At 50.3% G+C, this 15,061-nt stretch overlaps 6 protein-coding genes across 6 annotated transcripts; 2 read left to right on the top strand and 4 right to left on the bottom strand.

Annotated features, from left to right (window-relative positions):
• Positions 1–364: 364 nt before the first annotated feature.
• On the top strand, positions 365–2,374 carry B0J16DRAFT_357445 (pyridoxal phosphate-dependent transferase; the record flags this gene model as incomplete). The annotated part of the gene is made up of 4 exons (XM_046129542.1): positions 365–768; positions 827–854; positions 1,047–2,273; positions 2,321–2,374. 4 exons carry the CDS (start codon positions 365–367, stop codon positions 2,372–2,374), a joined length of 1,713 nt encoding a protein of 570 aa, XP_045980151.1.
• A 467-nt stretch (positions 2,375–2,841) lies between these two features.
• B0J16DRAFT_290983 (pyridoxal phosphate-dependent transferase) lies at positions 2,842–4,452 on the bottom strand. The gene is made up of 2 exons (XM_046124270.1): positions 4,056–4,452; positions 2,842–3,995 (listed from the first exon to the last, which is right to left on the bottom strand). The coding sequence occupies exons 1-2, from the start codon at positions 4,368–4,370 to the stop codon at positions 2,970–2,972; spliced, it is 1,341 nt and encodes a 446-aa protein (XP_045980150.1). The 5' UTR covers positions 4,371–4,452; the 3' UTR covers positions 2,842–2,969.
• A 703-nt stretch (positions 4,453–5,155) lies between these two features.
• B0J16DRAFT_387404 (autophagy-related protein 27) lies at positions 5,156–6,304 on the bottom strand (the record flags this gene model as incomplete). The annotated part of the gene is made up of 3 exons (XM_046131675.1): positions 5,156–5,351; positions 5,405–5,990; positions 6,040–6,304. 3 exons carry the CDS (start codon positions 6,302–6,304, stop codon positions 5,156–5,158), a joined length of 1,047 nt encoding a protein of 348 aa, XP_045980149.1.
• Positions 6,305–6,705: 401 nt separating this feature from the next.
• On the bottom strand, positions 6,706–10,612 carry B0J16DRAFT_173326 (Spt20 family-domain-containing protein). The gene is made up of 2 exons (XM_046122448.1): positions 9,912–10,612; positions 6,706–9,857 (listed from the first exon to the last, which is right to left on the bottom strand). Exons 1-2 carry the CDS (start codon positions 10,243–10,245, stop codon positions 7,081–7,083), a joined length of 3,111 nt encoding a protein of 1,036 aa, XP_045980148.1. The 5' UTR covers positions 10,246–10,612; the 3' UTR covers positions 6,706–7,080.
• A 146-nt stretch (positions 10,613–10,758) lies between these two features.
• B0J16DRAFT_347222 (uncharacterized protein) lies at positions 10,759–12,485 on the bottom strand. The gene is made up of 3 exons (XM_046128546.1): positions 11,600–12,485; positions 11,355–11,551; positions 10,759–11,306 (listed from the first exon to the last, which is right to left on the bottom strand). Exons 1-3 carry the CDS (start codon positions 12,230–12,232, stop codon positions 10,907–10,909), a joined length of 1,230 nt encoding a protein of 409 aa, XP_045980147.1. The 5' UTR covers positions 12,233–12,485; the 3' UTR covers positions 10,759–10,906.
• Positions 12,486–12,686: 201 nt separating this feature from the next.
• B0J16DRAFT_347219 (uncharacterized protein) lies at positions 12,687–14,769 on the top strand. Its single transcript, XM_046128545.1, has 3 exons — positions 12,687–13,034; positions 13,136–14,515; positions 14,580–14,769. The coding sequence occupies exons 1-3, from the start codon at positions 12,854–12,856 to the stop codon at positions 14,693–14,695; spliced, it is 1,677 nt and encodes a 558-aa protein (XP_045980146.1). The 5' UTR covers positions 12,687–12,853; the 3' UTR covers positions 14,696–14,769.
• The last annotated feature ends 292 nt before the right edge of the window (positions 14,770–15,061 follow it).

The raw sequence follows: 15,061 nt of genomic DNA, 5'->3' as shown, positions 1-15,061 counted from the left end.
TTGATTTCCTCTTGATCTCACCCGTATCACTCATATCTACTCAACTCTACTCTTTCTTGACTTATAATCAAAGACATATATTCTCGTGTCCCGTCATATTTACCCTCACATTACATCGTGTATTACACGTCCTTTGTCGTCCATTGCCGACCTTTCCGTTCTACCCCTCCACTGAACTCTTGAAGCATTAGCAACCTGCGGCGTGCCGTCATTGCCAAAAGACTCAACCAACTAGACAAGCCATATTCAACGCGCCACAAAAAGAATACACCCGTATTCCCTTTTTAGCCTATCGCATTAAACCTTCTGGTGTTTACCAAGCTATTATTGTCTTTATAAGAGCTTCTTCTACCCCTCATTCATCATGAGTCTCGTTCAGCATTCTGAAAGTGAGGCTGCTTCGCCTGTTCCCATCATTGAAACAGACGATCAAGGAAACTCAAGTAAAACCAACGGATATTTCCCCTCAAAAACTGCCCCTTCTTCTTCTCTTGTCGACGACATGGCTCATCTCTCTGTTGTCACCGCTGCTCAGCGCGGAGAGGACTCTGACGCTGCATCCATCCGCTCATCAAGCTCTCGGACATCCAAGAAGCCTCAGATGAAGCTGGCCAGCTATCAAGATGAGTTCACCACCAGCGTCTACGGGTCTCGCTTTGCAGGCATGGATCTTCCTAGGCATCATATGCCTGAGGGTGAAATGCCCCGCGAGGTTGCCTATCGCATGATCAAGGATGATCTGAGTCTTGACAACAACCCCATGCTCAAGTAAGTTTTTGTTTACTCCGATATGACGCGGAAATCGACAGCTAATTGCTATTTACAGTCTGGCTTCTTTCGTAACGACTTACATGGTACGTAAACTACATCAAACTAAATCATGAACTTTTCTGGTTCCGGCCAAGTTCATTTCGTGCCAAGAATGTCATCGATCTTACCCCCGCTCACCAGCGGAGACGGAACCATTTCTTGGCTCTGGCTAGGGATGACTGGCAGAACGACCCCACTATAACATTTCTGAATAGCTTCACTGACACCCGTTTTAGGAAGATGAAGCCGAGAAGCTTATGGCAGAGTCCTTCTCCAAAAACTTCATCGATTATGAGGAGTATCCTCAATCCGCTGATATCCAGAACCGCTGCGTTAACATGATCGGCGATCTGTTTCACGCACCTCCTGGCTCTTCAGTCGGTACATCCACCGTCGGTTCATCAGAAGCCATCATGCTTGCTGTCCTAGCCATGAAGAGGCGCTGGAAGAACCGCAGACAAGCTGAAGGCAAGAGCACAGAACATCCCAACATCGTCATGTCCTCTGCTGTCCAGGTGTGCTGGGAGAAGGCTACTCGGTACTTTGAGATTGACGAGAAGCTTGTTTACTGCACACCTGACAGGTTTGTCATGGATCCTGATGAGGCTGTTGATCTTTGCGATGAGAACACCATTGGTATGTGCGCTATTCTCGGAACTACTTACACTGGTGAGTATGAGGATATCAAGGCCATCAACGATCTTCTCGTTGAGCGCAACCTTGACGTCCCGATCCACGTCGATGCTGCCAGTGGCGGTTTCGTAGCTCCTTTTGTCGTTCCTGACTTGGAGTGGGACTTCCGATGTGAAAAGGTCGTTTCTATCAACGTCTCAGGCCACAAGTACGGTCTTGTCTATCCTGGTGTTGGCTGGGTCATCTGGCGATCTCCCGAGTATCTCCCTCAAGAGCTCGTCTTCAACATCAACTACCTCGGCGCCGACCAATCATCTTTCACACTCAACTTCTCCAAGGGTGCATCGCAAGTCATCGGCCAATATTACCAACTCATTCGTCTCGGCAAGCACGGTTATCGCGCTATCATGAGCAATCTTACCCGCACAGCAGACTACCTGACAGAAACCCTTGAGAACCTCGGCTTCGTCATCATGTCAGAACGTTCAGGCGCGGGTCTCCCTCTCGTAGCTTTCCGCTTTAAGACTGTCGAAGAAGGCGGAGATCCTGATCGTTACTACGACGAGTTTGCTCTTGCTCACCACCTGCGTTCTCGAGGTTGGGTCGTTCCCGCTTACACCATGGCTCCCAACTCTGGAGTTAAGATGCTACGTGTTGTCGTGCGAGAAGACTTTACCAAGAGTCGGTGCGATCAGCTCATCTGTGATGTTAAGCTGTGTCACGGTCTTCTCAAGGAAACGGATCAGGAATCGATTAAGAAGCGTGAGGAGTATATCAGGAATCACATTTCTGCCATGGGGCGTGGAAAGCACGGCCATCCTGTTTACAAGGTAAGTAACCGACTATGAATGTATGTTCTGCAACTAACAGTTTCCAGGACGAGCAACATTCTCTCCAGGGCAAACATGGCAAGACACATGCTATTTGCTAGAGTACCATAGAAGGGGTAGTATTTACGGAGGTTTTGGCGTTGAGCGCATGATGAGGCGTATTGTGTATATGAGCCATGTATCAATTTTGAATGGGACTACATAAGAAAGCTTTCACCTAACTGCCGACTATGGTCTAGGACTGGCCACATACAAACGTATCCCCCCAGACTTGATATATGGGATATATATAGAATTAACCCTCGCTGCCTGTCGACAGTAAAATAAACAACATCGAAGGTTCAGTAAGGCTACCAGGCCACAGGGCTGCATCATCAGCCAAAACTTTAAACTGAAATCAGGTCAATAAAATAATAGGTATTCCCAGACCCTGGGCTCGAACCAGGAACTGCCACCCCCCAAAGGGCACGCGTGAAGCGAGTGAGATCCGACCGTGTTTCCGTTTACACCAGTTTGGGTTGAGTTTACTTTAACGTTGCCCTGGTATATAGATATAAGAAGATGAACTCGACGTAAAACATAAATCAGTATATGGTATCTAGTCTTTTATCTAGCTCCGCTCTCTACATCATAAATCGACTTTTAGCCTTGTAATCATGAACACCATATAACCCCACGAGTAAGTATACACACTCTTTATCGAGTAGCAGCAATAGCAGTTTCCAAAATATCCAGTCCTTGGTTGATCTCAGCCTCTGTCACAGTCAAGCTGGGCACAAATCGCAATGTGTTAACACCAGCAGTGATGATAAGCAGGCCACGCTCACGAGCAGCCTTGACAATAGGTGAAGGATCCTGGGATAGTTGCAGACCGAGAATCAAACCTCGACCGCGGACCTCCTGGACAAGGTCGGGGTATTGGCTTTGTAGCTTGGCAAAGCGCTGCTTGAAGATTTCTGACTTGGCGAGAACGTCGGCTTGGAGTTGTTTATCGGCAAGACGACCGACGATGTAGTGTGCCAGGCGACAGGCAAGAGGGTTTCCGCCGAAGGTGGTACCGTGGTCGCCGACCTTCATCTTATCAGCGACATCCTGTGTCACGAGGACAGCGCCGATGGGGAAGCCGTTTCCGAGAGCCTTGGCTGTTGTGAGGATATCGGGGTGAGCCTCCTTGGGCAGGTTGCCGTGAGCCCAGAATGTACCTGTTCGTCCGAGACCGGCTTGGATCTCATCGTAGATCAGAACAGCACCAACCTCACGGCATCGCTTAGCGAGCGCAACGAGGAACTCCTCGGACGCAGGAGTAACTCCACCCTCGCCCTGAATAGGCTCCACGATCACACCGCACGTCTTCTCAGTGATCAGCGCATTGATTCCTGCAATATCGTTGTAATCACCAGTCTTGAAGCCAGGGACCATGGGCGAGAAAGGCTTCTGGTACTTGGGGTTCGGGGTCGCGGACAAGCTGCCCATAGTTCGGCCGTGGAAACCGTTGTTGAAGGAGACGATCTCGACCTTTTCGCCTGAGGGGTCGACAATCTTGCCGGCCTTGCGGGCGAACTTGATAGCGGCTTCGTTGGCTTCGGATCCGGAATTGCAGACGAATACTGAGGAGGCGTTGTGCATAGCACCAGACTCGAGGGTCTTTTCGATGAGGAGCTTGGACAGGGCGCCGGTCCATGGGTTGTAGTAGAGGTTAGAAGCGTGAACGAGGGTCTCGGCCTGTTGGTGTTAATGTTAGTAATGGTCACATACAACAACTGAGTGCGAAAATTGACTTACCTGCTCAGTCATAATACGAGTAAACTCAGGATCGCAGTGGCCCAGGCCATTGACGGCGATACCAGCAGTGAAATCAAGAAACTTGCGATCCTCTGCATCCCAAAGCCATGAACCCTTTCCCTTGACAAACACAGGCGGGGGGCGAGCATATGTAGCGACCATATAAGGCGCATGCTCGTTCACAATGGTAGCGCTCTTGGAGTCGGCCGCGACGTCGGCATTTGGCAGCGAAGCAAGACCTCGGCGAACGATCCGAGGACGGGCGATGGCGCAGGAGCTGGCCAATCGAGCTCGGAGGGGAAGTCGCATAGCCATTGCGATTATGAATGTTCCAATGCTAGAAATTAAAATAAAAAAGACAAACGGGGGAGGAAGAAACTGGATATGCAGGAATTGTTGTATTGGTCTGGAGGGGTTCAACGAGAGAATATTTGTGGCTTTATCTTATCAATCGCCTCCGCTATCGCAGGCCAATTTGTGACGCTAGCAACTTTATTTGGGCCAAGTTACTCACATTGGAGCCACTCGAGCTGCCATAACAAGACAGGGTCTTGATTATGGGGAAACTATTGAGTCAGGCTATGGAATCATGATGCAGTGTCTATTCTCTAACCCCTGTTAGTGAGTTCAAGTCTTCTTCTGAGGCGCGCCCTGTACAACACAATCACCAATTCTTCCCGATCTTCGACTGACTGGTGTATTCTTTCTACTGACTCACAGAAACTACTCGGCGCAGACTACTATTAGTAAAAGTCAGATTATGACAAAGGGCCAGACTTGTTCGTTAACATGGAGTCATGATAAATTTGACAGCTGTCGCGACACACTTTAACGCCAGAACATGGACGCAGCTGTATGAATATTGCATTAACCTGCCCAACGCTGACTCCTTAACACTGCATGTTCGCATCTTGCTCTAAACACCCGATTCCATGATACGAGACCGCAAGACCGGAAATCCCAACCTATGTATACAAACCAGCTAAAAATGAATTGCTAGCATGAGCGCCATACCATAGCCCCTCGCGCACAAACAGACCTTGTCAAGTCTGATATTCACTTCGAATGATACAAAAGCAAATCCAAATTCTTAACTTGCTCTAAACTGCACTGTATCCGCCTCGGCTGCCTGTACCTTGAACAGTGTTCAAGACCCGGCGGATCCAGTCCTTGAGCAGGTAAGGGATGTCGCGGATAGTGTCGCTGTGGGGAAGAAGATCCCATCCTCGTGCGCCGTAGCGAGTGAAGTTGATCCAGGACGAGAAGATAAGGTAACCAGCAATAAGTAGGAAAGCACTAGATAGGTCCGTTAGAAACCGCTGCAAAGATCAAACGATGGATGTACTCACATGACGGTGAACCAAGTGAAGAATCCCCAGTGGGAACTGGTGCTCTCCCGATCATCGTCGCTGCCACCACCGCCGTTCTCCTCTCGCTTTTCGCAAGCATATTTGGTGTACCATGTCAGGCGCAGAATTCTGGCACTCTTCTCGCTTTCAAAGCCATCCCAGACAAGCGAGGCATTGTCATGCTTGAGCTGATGCTCGAGAGTAGACTCGCCCTCGTCCTTGTCGCCGTCCTCCTTCTTATCATCGTCTTTCTTTTCGTCCGCTCGCTTCTCGTACTTCTCCTCGGAGACCCATTCGCCTTCTGTTCCCTCCTTCTCAGGATCGCAGAGGAATTCAACAATGGCCTTTTGGTCGGTCCTCTCCTTGGAAGGACCGGATAAAGGATCCTTTCCTCCCATGAGAACAAGCCGCAAACCCTCCTTCTTCTTATCAGAGTTCGACTCGGCCGTGCTAAGTCTTGTAGGAGTCCACTCGAATCGAGAACCACCAGCGTTCTCGAGGTTTCCTGCGATCGCAACGACGTTCGTAACCTCGTCGGTCTCTTTCTTGTCTTCGTCAGTCTTGAGAAGGTGTGTAATGGCGCAAACTAGAGCTTGTCAGTAAAGCTTTGTAATCGTGGTAAAGTCTTAACGCACCCCGAGTGCCATTCGGACATTCTGGTGACTTCTTGCCGCCGCTCTTCTTCAACGGCTTGCAAATGTCCAATGTATAGGTTGTGTTATAGTGTTCGGGTGGGTTGGGCCTGTATCGCGTCGTCACAACTGAATGCGGCCCACCAAGCTTAGAGAGATCAAATGTATGCCCATCAGCGCGAATCTTTCCACAGTCGAGGGTCTCTGCTGCAAAAGCTGGCGCAGCCAACAGGGGCAGTAGAAATGCCAATAGATCCGGTCGATACATTGTAAAGACCTTGACAGAACAGCACGGAAGCCGATGTAGGGATAGAGGTTATGCGATGATACCGGAAGGACGGGGTTGCGGATGGAAAGAAAAAGAAACTGCTGAAACGTGGCCGCTATACTTGAACGAACGAAAAGGCTCAGCCGGATAGAGTCTCTTGCGCGTGTCTTGTAATGTAATAAAAGCTGCGTGATGAAATGGTCACGTTGCCTTGAACTACTGTATCGCGGATTTACGTAGGTAGCGTCAACGATTGGAAGCTCCTGCTGTCTTGGCGGTTGTGTCATTCCGCGTCGCAAACTGCGCTGCACGTGACAGCACAAGCCACCCAGAACATCAAACCTCTACAGCGTACTACTTTGGATATAGGTTACAAATAGCGAACGAAAACGCAAATTCTTCGCTAGGTTAACTCAATGCGAGTTAGCTATCAAGCACGTGTATACTTGAGAAGATGATCTTGAACGACTCTTTTACTACTCCAGTCCCTGCCAATACGTGCCTGTGGCAACACACGTACGGTCGAGATACCTATCTTTATATTATCCAATAATGAAAGACCATGACTATGAGCAGTTGACAAGAATTCCTTGACTTGATATGAACGCTTTCCGTGGGGTATAAGTCTGCCCAAACTCGTAAACATGAAAAAGAAAAACAAATAAGAACAATCCTGGATCATCCTGAACTCCGTGGTCACCCAACCTGTCCCTATTGTCTGCCATAACATAGACTCTTCCCATCGTTCAACTCCCGTTCAAATCCTGGTCAAAACATCACATCCCCTGAGGGCCACCCATCATGCCATTCATCCCTTGCATCTGTTGCATGTTATGCTGCTGCTGCAAATGTTGTTGTTGCATCTGTTGCTGCTGCATCTGTTGTTGCATCTGCTGCTGTTGCATCTGCTGCATTTGTTGCTGCTGCATCTGCTGCTGCATATTATGCTGCTGCTGCATGTTGTGCTGCTGCCTGCGTTGCTGCATCTGCTGTTGCATTATTGTTGTAGCTTGGCCCATACTAGCTGACTTCATCTTATTAAGCAGCTCCTGCGGTATTTTATCCGTTCCGCCGTGCTTCACGATTGCCGATTGGAGCATTCGCTGATATATGCTTCTAGCCTGGGCCTGTACTTGGAGCTGAAGGGCCCCTTGCTGGCCCATAGGACCCATTTGTCCCATTTGGTGTTGAGGATGCTGCTGCTGCTGCTGCTGTTGCTGTTGTTGCGCCTGCTGTTGCTGCTGTTGTTGCACCTGCTGTTGCTGCTGCTGCATTGCCTGAAAAGCCTGGATATTGTTGTTTCCATTCATCATCTGCTCACTGACTTGGCGTTGCATAGGACTGTTGCCCATTTGAGCATTATTCATTTGGTTCATACGAATCATTTGCTGCAATTGTGCCTGCATCTGCGGTGGGAATTGCCGCATCTGGTTGCCCTGCATGTTCTGCATTTGCTGAGCATACTGAGCGGCAATCTGCTGCTGCTGCTGCTGCTGTTGGGGGGATAGCATGTTGCCTTGCTGCTGCTGCTGCTGTTGCTGAGCAATCAACTGCCTCTGCATCATCTGCATCATCGAATGCTGTTGTTGCGGGCTCATCTGACTCATGTTGCCATTGTTCATGTTATGTAACAATTGCTGCTGCTGCTGAAGAACACGCTGCTGTGCAAGCTGTGCGGCTAATTGTTGGTTCGGTTGGTTCATACCTGGGTTGTTCATCATCATGCCTTGGCCAGGTTGCGAGTTTTGTGCCATCATAGCTGGTGGCGGGCTGACCTGGGTCATGCGAGGAGTAGCGGTCATAGCGGGCCGATTGACGGGCGTTCCTTGCGCCATGTTGGGGGTTGAATGAGGCATCCTCGGTGTCCCTGAGGGGTGACTTTGTTGGCTACCCCTGGACGACATATTGTGAGTCATAGGAACAGACATGGCGGCCGGGTTCTGAACAATAGATGATGGTCGTGGAGGACTGTTTGCCATGCCGGAGTTGGTCTGCTGCATAGGGACACTTCCAACCATCGGAGACGACATGTGTTGAGGAGTTCCTTGTCGAGCCACAGGAGAAGATGCCGGTGGTTGTGAAATTTGGGCCTGGAAACGAGGCTGTGCCTGTGGCGGCATGTTATTAGCCATTTGAGGAGTGCCCACAGCAGTATTATTGACTCCATTCGTTTGAGGATGAGCATGTTGTTGATTTCCATTGGGCCTCTGACCATTTTGATTGGTCTGGCCAGCCTGGCTTGCAGCTTGTGCACGAGCTTGTTGAGCCTGAGCCTGAGCCTGAGCTTGGGCCTGAGCTTGTGCCTGTGCCTGTGCCTGTGCTTGTGCTTGTGCCTGTCGTTGTTGTTCAGCCTGTCGCATTGAGTTCTCTCTGGCTGCAGCTTCACGGCGATTGCGTTCTTCTTGGGCTTGCTTTTGAGCGTTCTGGACGGCCTCTTGTTGCATTTGCGCTCTCTGTTGCTGTAGCTTTCGGTCCGCTTCTTGCTGCTTAAGTTTCTCTTGCTCCTTCTTCTCATTATGCTGTGCTTTGATCTCGTCAAGAATCTTGAAGCGCTCAAATCTTGGCTCAAATGTCGATGCGCCGTTAGAAGCGTCGACGTCCGCTGTGCCGCCATTTTGCACACCATTCGCGCTGGGCGCCAAACGCGAGTCTGCATAAAGCATAAAACGTTCTGTCTCTGCAGCTTGTGCTTCGTCCGCAGCCATCTCGGCGCGAGTTCGCTTGCGCGTCTTGGGTTCTGGAGGAGCATGTGAGTGTTTGGGGTGGCTCATCGCCTCGAGCAGAATTATAGTTTCTTCTATTGTATTTGTGGGATCAAGCACCAAGGGCGCATTTGTAGCAAGGAGGATTTGACCCTCTGCCTCATGGATGTTGCTACTGTCGAGTTCTGTTTTTTCACGCTTTTGGCGCTTTGCGGGAGGCGGCATGCTCGCAGCAGTCGGTGTTGGTGGAACCAGAGACATAGGAGTCGAAGGGGGTTGCCCTGATACATCGTTAGCCCCTTGAGGGGTAGACGCCTTGATAAGTAAATCCATCTGTAAGCTTTCTGGCGTAGGATGGAGAACGACCGTGAAGACACGCGGCTTCTTGGCCTTTTCCTTCTGCTCTTCAGGGGCTGGCACTGGAGATTCTTCCTTTTCCGCAGCATTACCTGGCTTTGGCTTCCCGTCTATGTTCGGCGAGCCTTCTTGAGGGAAAGGAACATTTGGGGAAGGTGTCAGCCATTGGTTATAGTTATGGATCGACGATGCCACCATGGAACCCTTCGTTGAAACAGGCTTAGCAACATCTTTAGCTTGGGTAAGAGATTTGTGATCGTGAAGTTGAACGATAAGACATCCATCATAGAACGACACACCCGCATCGTTGAACCAGGAAAGAAGATCATGAGGGACTGTGCGGGCTTTGACGTGGTCGACGAAGATCTTCATAGGTGACTTGTATGGAAACATGCCATCTTGGCTATCGAATCGGAAATGGTTGGGATGCAGATGTACGATCAAAGACGGAGGTCGGCCGGCGAACTTGCTCAAGATGTATTGATCTGTGACCACTTCACAATTGTTAGCACGTAAACGACACATAGTATGCCAAGGTATAAACGTACCATAGGGTCGAGGTTCCGTATCGTGGGCTAATTGATCCGCCGCCATAGACGCTGAACGCAGGCCAGCACTGTTCCTAGAATGTCGGCCTTGTAGTTGCGATGCTGTTTCTCGTCGAGCTCGGTTGACAGGTCGGACGGATGATGCCGTGATGGCCCTGTCGCTGGCAGAATGCGGCGGCTGCTTCGTACTCGGCGGTGGTTTCTTGGCGGACATTAACGGCGATGGCGATGATTTCGATGGTGTTGTCGCGCCGTTCGTCTGGATGCCAGGGGGGATGGGGCGCTTCACTTTGTTGGCGACATTTTGCTGGAGGATGGGTCCAACTGGCGCCATCGTGACGAAGTCGCGCTGCGCCGCGGGGGCTAGCGATTATGACGGTATGTCGGCCGCTTTTATCAGTTTAATGTTGTTTTGATGATTTTTCAATGCGAAAACATGAATGGTCCAATTGCAGCGGCACAATGCCGGGTCCGAAAGGGTATTTTTGAATGAATCGAGGTCGTCGCACGTCGTCGTCTGCGTGATGCGGAGTTGGTCCTGGTGATCGCGGGAAGGGAACGCGAGTCTTCCGAGGAAGCGCAATTCAAATAAATCGAATGCAGATCATACGGACAGCTGTTATGGTAGTATTGTCCACTGTATTCATCAGAATTCCGTTGCGTGGTATGGAAAGTCGGATATTATTTCGATGATGTTGTACACCTGGTCGCCGTATCACGGGTGGTTTCCCTGGGATGAGGTCGGTTGGATTACGGAAGAGTTCGGGTCACGTGTACTAGAGTCTCCAGGTCTAGCTAGGAACAAGGGGGACAAAGAAGAAAAGCAAAAAACGAGGAAACGTTGATGTCAGAGTGAAATATTTAAATTGAAAGTGAATTTAAAATTTAATTGAATAATACGTGCATTTGTGCTATAGAAATCCTCACACATATACTTTAAATCGAAAAAGAAACGTCCATGGTATCTCGTGCTATATCGCAAGACGCGTCTGGCCTTACTCACGTCCCTGGACTCGACGCGCCCAATCATCATTTAGCCTGTTACTATCAACGACCACAACTCCACGTCCTCTTCCAACTCTTTCGGGTCGCTGCCACCATTCCTTCTTATTACTGGATCTCTCAGCCTCAGATTCGCTATCTGCTAAACCACCAGAACCACCATCTGCGCCAACAACCAGTATGACGTCATGACGAAGCCAGGTTTGAAGGGTCGTGATGATACTGCCATCTTGACCAGAAAGAGCCTTCTGGAGATAGATAACTTCTGGTTGAAGGTGTCGCAAGATATGAACATGGCCATTAGGTGTCGTAAAAGGGAGGACCATGGTTTCCTTCTCGACCAAACCCAGAGCCTGCGAATAGATTGAGTTGTAGACAGGGCTTGCGGATTCGCTAAGAGTGGTCAGCATATACTGTGGTTCCAAAGCACGAAAAGCATACAGCTGATTCTTCGATTCTTCGGCGGGAGTTTGAACTTGATCGTGTCCAATGTTAGAAAATGAAGAGCTCAGCGACGTTGGCGGAAGGTTACTATTAGCACTATCCAAGGTGGGTTCCTTCAAACCAGGAGCGTAGATCAGAACAAATAGCTTGACCTTGGAATGGTCGATGTGTCGGGGGATGTGGGAGAGTATAGACTGCTGTACGTCAGTGGGGGAAATGTAGGTATTGCCTTGTCTGCTTACAGCGTGCTCGTGAAAGCCATCCTCCTCTTCAGGCACGGCGCCTGTCTCGGCGGATACCACAATCGCAACCGTCTTGCGTCGTCTACTGCCGCCGACGAGTGGCGAAGACGTATCGGCGGGCGCTCGTTCAATCTTAGCATCTTCTTCCTCTTGCCAGGGGTTGGTATCGTCTAAGGGGCTCTTGTCCTCCTCGCGAATGGAAGCTAAAGCCTTGCCCATAGCTGCACTCGCAGCTGCGACACCAGCCGCCACAGTCTTACCTGTCGAATCGAAGAACTGCTGCGGGCTCGGTGTTCGTCGCAGAGCACCAGACACGCGCGAACCCCAGCCTCCACCGTTTCCTCCTTCGTCCGCATGCGCAATTCCGTGGCTTTGATCATCAGGTCGTGGCGGTTTCTCCGGTCCTTGCATATCGCGCGAGCCGACATCGCGGGTACCGTATGGTTGACTGTCGCCTCCCCGGGGTTGATGCCCATAGTCAAGACCGCGGTCGTCCTCCTCATCTCCGTCCTTTCGCTGGCTCCATACCCAAGCAGCAACACCTACAGTTGCGACTGTAAGTGTAACTGCGAGAGGGACCCAGTGACTCCAGACTCCTCGTCGCGACCGCGACGATCCATGATCGGGCGACATTTAAGCAGCGCGCTGTCGCATTGCTAGGTGGAGGAAATGATGCCAATGGCAGAAGGCGCAAGGGGCCTTTTTGTGCTGATAGAGCTATGACAATGCACTGTCCTGGAGCGATTGCGTCAAAATGCACCGTTTAATGTAGCGAGGCTCGAGGCGATTATTCGAGATACGCGGTGGTTGGTGTTACTATCAGCTTCAATAACACAGTGGAGTAAGCTACAAGCTGAGGCCATCTACCCCAGCAACAACGGGTCAGCGGGCAGCCCGAGGGCCGACAACGAGCTCAGCTTCAGGGGCTCGATTGCGGGGGACTATCCAATAATCCGTACCGAGGTCGGGGACTGGCCGACCACGTGAAGCAAGGCTGAGATCTGTGGCGGTGCTCAGCTCACTAGCCACATGAGGGACACCACCCCACGTACGTACATTTTTGATGTCTTGGCAGTGAATTGAGTGACTCTTCACTTCATACCGACTGCGAACATCCCAACAACAGCCTTTCGCGTTCGATTAAACAGACCGAAAAGCTCGCTAGACTCACGATACCTTACCTACAAGATCCCAGGATTTCTTTCAAAACCATCAGCTTGATTGTCATCACTCAACAGAGGATTCTTCGGCGATATGCCCCACGCTGTCTCAATGCCTTCAACTGGGCTTCAAGCCCTCATCCTTTGCGGGCCTGGCTCGTCCTTCCCGACATTCACCTCAAACCCTGATGAGAGTCCAAAGGCACTTCTACCTATCGCTAACCGACCTATGGTCTGGTATGCGCTCGACTTTTGCTACCGAACTGGCATCACAGGTAAGTCAGATTGTGGTGCTTGACTCTTCTGAAAGTTAGATAGGAACAAGCAACCTCCTTTCTTCCCAACTGACCGAGAACTCGAAACTGACAACTGCTAGACATAAATCTTATTTGCCCACCTACTGCTTCTGCGACTATCTCTACGGCTCTTAACACTAACCCTCACCTCACTGCCCTACCCCTGCCACGGCCTGACATCCTCTCACCGGCAGATCTTGATCAGAACACAGGCACCGCCGAGATCTTGCGACTGCCTGAGGTCAGGTCGATTATCACCGGTGACTTTGTAGTCCTGCCTTGTGACTTGGTTTGCGAGCTTGGGGGAGACAAGCTTCTTCAGTCATGGATGGTCAAGTCAGCTAGCCTAACAGACATGCTGGGAACTGCCAGGCTCTCCAATGGCCATCGATCTGTTCACAGCGGAGCTCTTGGTGTCTGGTATGACACAAAGGCTGTTGCTCCCATCAAGAAGGAGGAGACCGACTTCATCGCAACAACTCCCCTGCCCTCATCTCCAGTCACACCACCCAGGGGATCACTCTTCTCAAACCTATCCAAGCTTGTCTACTCCATGCCCACAGACTCTTTGAGAGATCTGACAGGAGAGAGGAACTCGCTTCCAGTCCGCCACGGTTTGTTGCGCAATCATTCTCGCGTGCGAATGTTCACCACACACCGCGATGCCCACATCTATATCTTTCCTCGATGGGTTCTCGATTTTATCAAGGACAACGATCGCTTGGAGAGCATCGGCGAAGATGTTATCGGGTGGTGGGCAAAGGCTGGCTGGCAGACAGGTCTTGCTGAGAAGCTCAACCTGGAAAGTGCGTGTAGTCAGGGTCGGGTTGAGGAGCCAGAGGATGATGAAGGTTCATCATCATCTCCCAGAGATTCCAGCCCAAACAACAAGCCCAGCTTAGGAAACCCAGTCTCTCACGACGAGAGCGCAACACAGACACCAAGCATTACAGTCGATGACAAGTCTAACTCGGCTAGCAAAAAGGCGAACTCGTTTGAAGTACCACCGATTGTTGCTTACGTCCACCCCGGCGGGGAATCTGCGCCCTTGATCCGACGTGTAGATACTGCGCAACTCTTGCTTGCTATTTCACTACAACTAGCTAAGCTCCCATCGCTTGAGGAGACTGGTGGGGAGGCTACGTCGCCTTACGTCCACGCGAAGAAGATCGCTTACCCCGAAGGTGTCAAGCCTCGTACTACTATTACCCAAAAGGACAGTCTCATTGCTGAAAATGTGACAGTCGAGGAAAAGACATCTATCAAGGAGACCGTGATCGGCGCTGGCTCGCAGATCAACGAGGGTGCCAAGCTTTCTCAATGTCTACTGATGGAAGGTGTAGTTGTCGGCAAAGCCTGCAAGCTGACGCGTTGCATCATTGGAAAGAGGGCCGTCATTGGAGATGGCTCCGTTCTAACTGACTGCGAAGTCCAAGAGAATCTTCTCGTTGAAGCGAAGAGTAAGTTAATCCACTTCCCCGGTCACTATGTCTATCAGTACGCTAACCAGTAATCCCTGTACAGCTGATGACAAGAACAATAAGCTCATGAGCTCTGAGGGTCTAGAGGCCACACAAGCTGAGATGGACGAGGTGCTTCAGGACATGGACGCTGAAGCCGAACAAGCAGTGATGGACTAACGAGGTGTAACCAAAAATGAAGAATCAGTAAAATAGAGTTCATAGCAAAGAATCTTGCCCCAAGACAACTTGCCCTGCATTCAGCTTGGACATGATAATTGTGATCACATGCTTAACAATATGGTATCCTTGAGGATGTACGGAACGTTGCGCCCAAATTCAGTAGCTCTGACTCGAATGTATCAAGGCCAAAGGTATCAATATGAGTCAGAAATAGTGATAGGTAAGAAGTCCCACTGCCAAGACTTACACGAGAGTGAAAGGTCTAAAACATTGCCTATTTTGCTTCGATCAATAGGTAGTAATCTTGAGATCAGCTCTCTTGATAACATTCGATGTAGAAAAATGTGACGGAATTTCTATATC

This window comes from Fusarium flagelliforme, assembly GCF_020744385.1.
Source record: "Fusarium flagelliforme strain FIESC 12 MPI-CAGE-AA-0113 chromosome Unknown B0J16scaffold_6, whole genome shotgun sequence".
In the NCBI taxonomy this organism is placed as follows: domain Eukaryota; kingdom Fungi; phylum Ascomycota; class Sordariomycetes; order Hypocreales; family Nectriaceae; genus Fusarium; species Fusarium flagelliforme.
Note: the sequence above shows the minus strand (reverse complement) of the source record. Positions and strands in the feature narration are given on the sequence as shown.

Excerpts from the sequence above, each read along its gene's own strand:
- B0J16DRAFT_290983 (XM_046124270.1), bottom strand. The coding sequence starts at position 4,370 with ATGGCTATGCGACTTCCCCTCCGAGCTCGATTGGCCAGCTCCTGCGCC. Across the intron at positions 3,996-4,055 it reads CTCGTATTATGACTGAGCAG|GCCGAGACCCTCGTTCACGC; the intron begins GTAAGTCAATTT and ends TAACACCAACAG.
- B0J16DRAFT_173326 (XM_046122448.1), bottom strand. The coding sequence starts at position 10,245 with ATGGCGCCAGTTGGACCCATCCTCCAGCAAAATGTCGCCAACAAAGTG. Across the intron at positions 9,858-9,911 it reads TACGGAACCTCGACCCTATG|TGGTCACAGATCAATACATC; the intron begins GTACGTTTATAC and ends ACAATTGTGAAG.
- B0J16DRAFT_347222 (XM_046128546.1), bottom strand. The coding sequence starts at position 12,232 with ATGTCGCCCGATCATGGATCGTCGCGGTCGCGACGAGGAGTCTGGAGT. Across the intron at positions 11,552-11,599 it reads ATGGCTTTCACGAGCACGCT|TCTATACTCTCCCACATCCC; the intron begins GTAAGCAGACAA and ends GACGTACAGCAG. Across the intron at positions 11,307-11,354 it reads GAAGAATCGAAGAATCAGCT|CGAATCCGCAAGCCCTGTCT; the intron begins GTATGCTTTTCG and ends GACCACTCTTAG.
- B0J16DRAFT_347219 (XM_046128545.1), top strand. The coding sequence starts at position 12,854 with ATGCCCCACGCTGTCTCAATGCCTTCAACTGGGCTTCAAGCCCTCATC. Across the intron at positions 13,035-13,135 it reads CTACCGAACTGGCATCACAG|ACATAAATCTTATTTGCCCA; the intron begins GTAAGTCAGATT and ends GACAACTGCTAG. Across the intron at positions 14,516-14,579 it reads TCTTCTCGTTGAAGCGAAGA|CTGATGACAAGAACAATAAG; the intron begins GTAAGTTAATCC and ends ATCCCTGTACAG.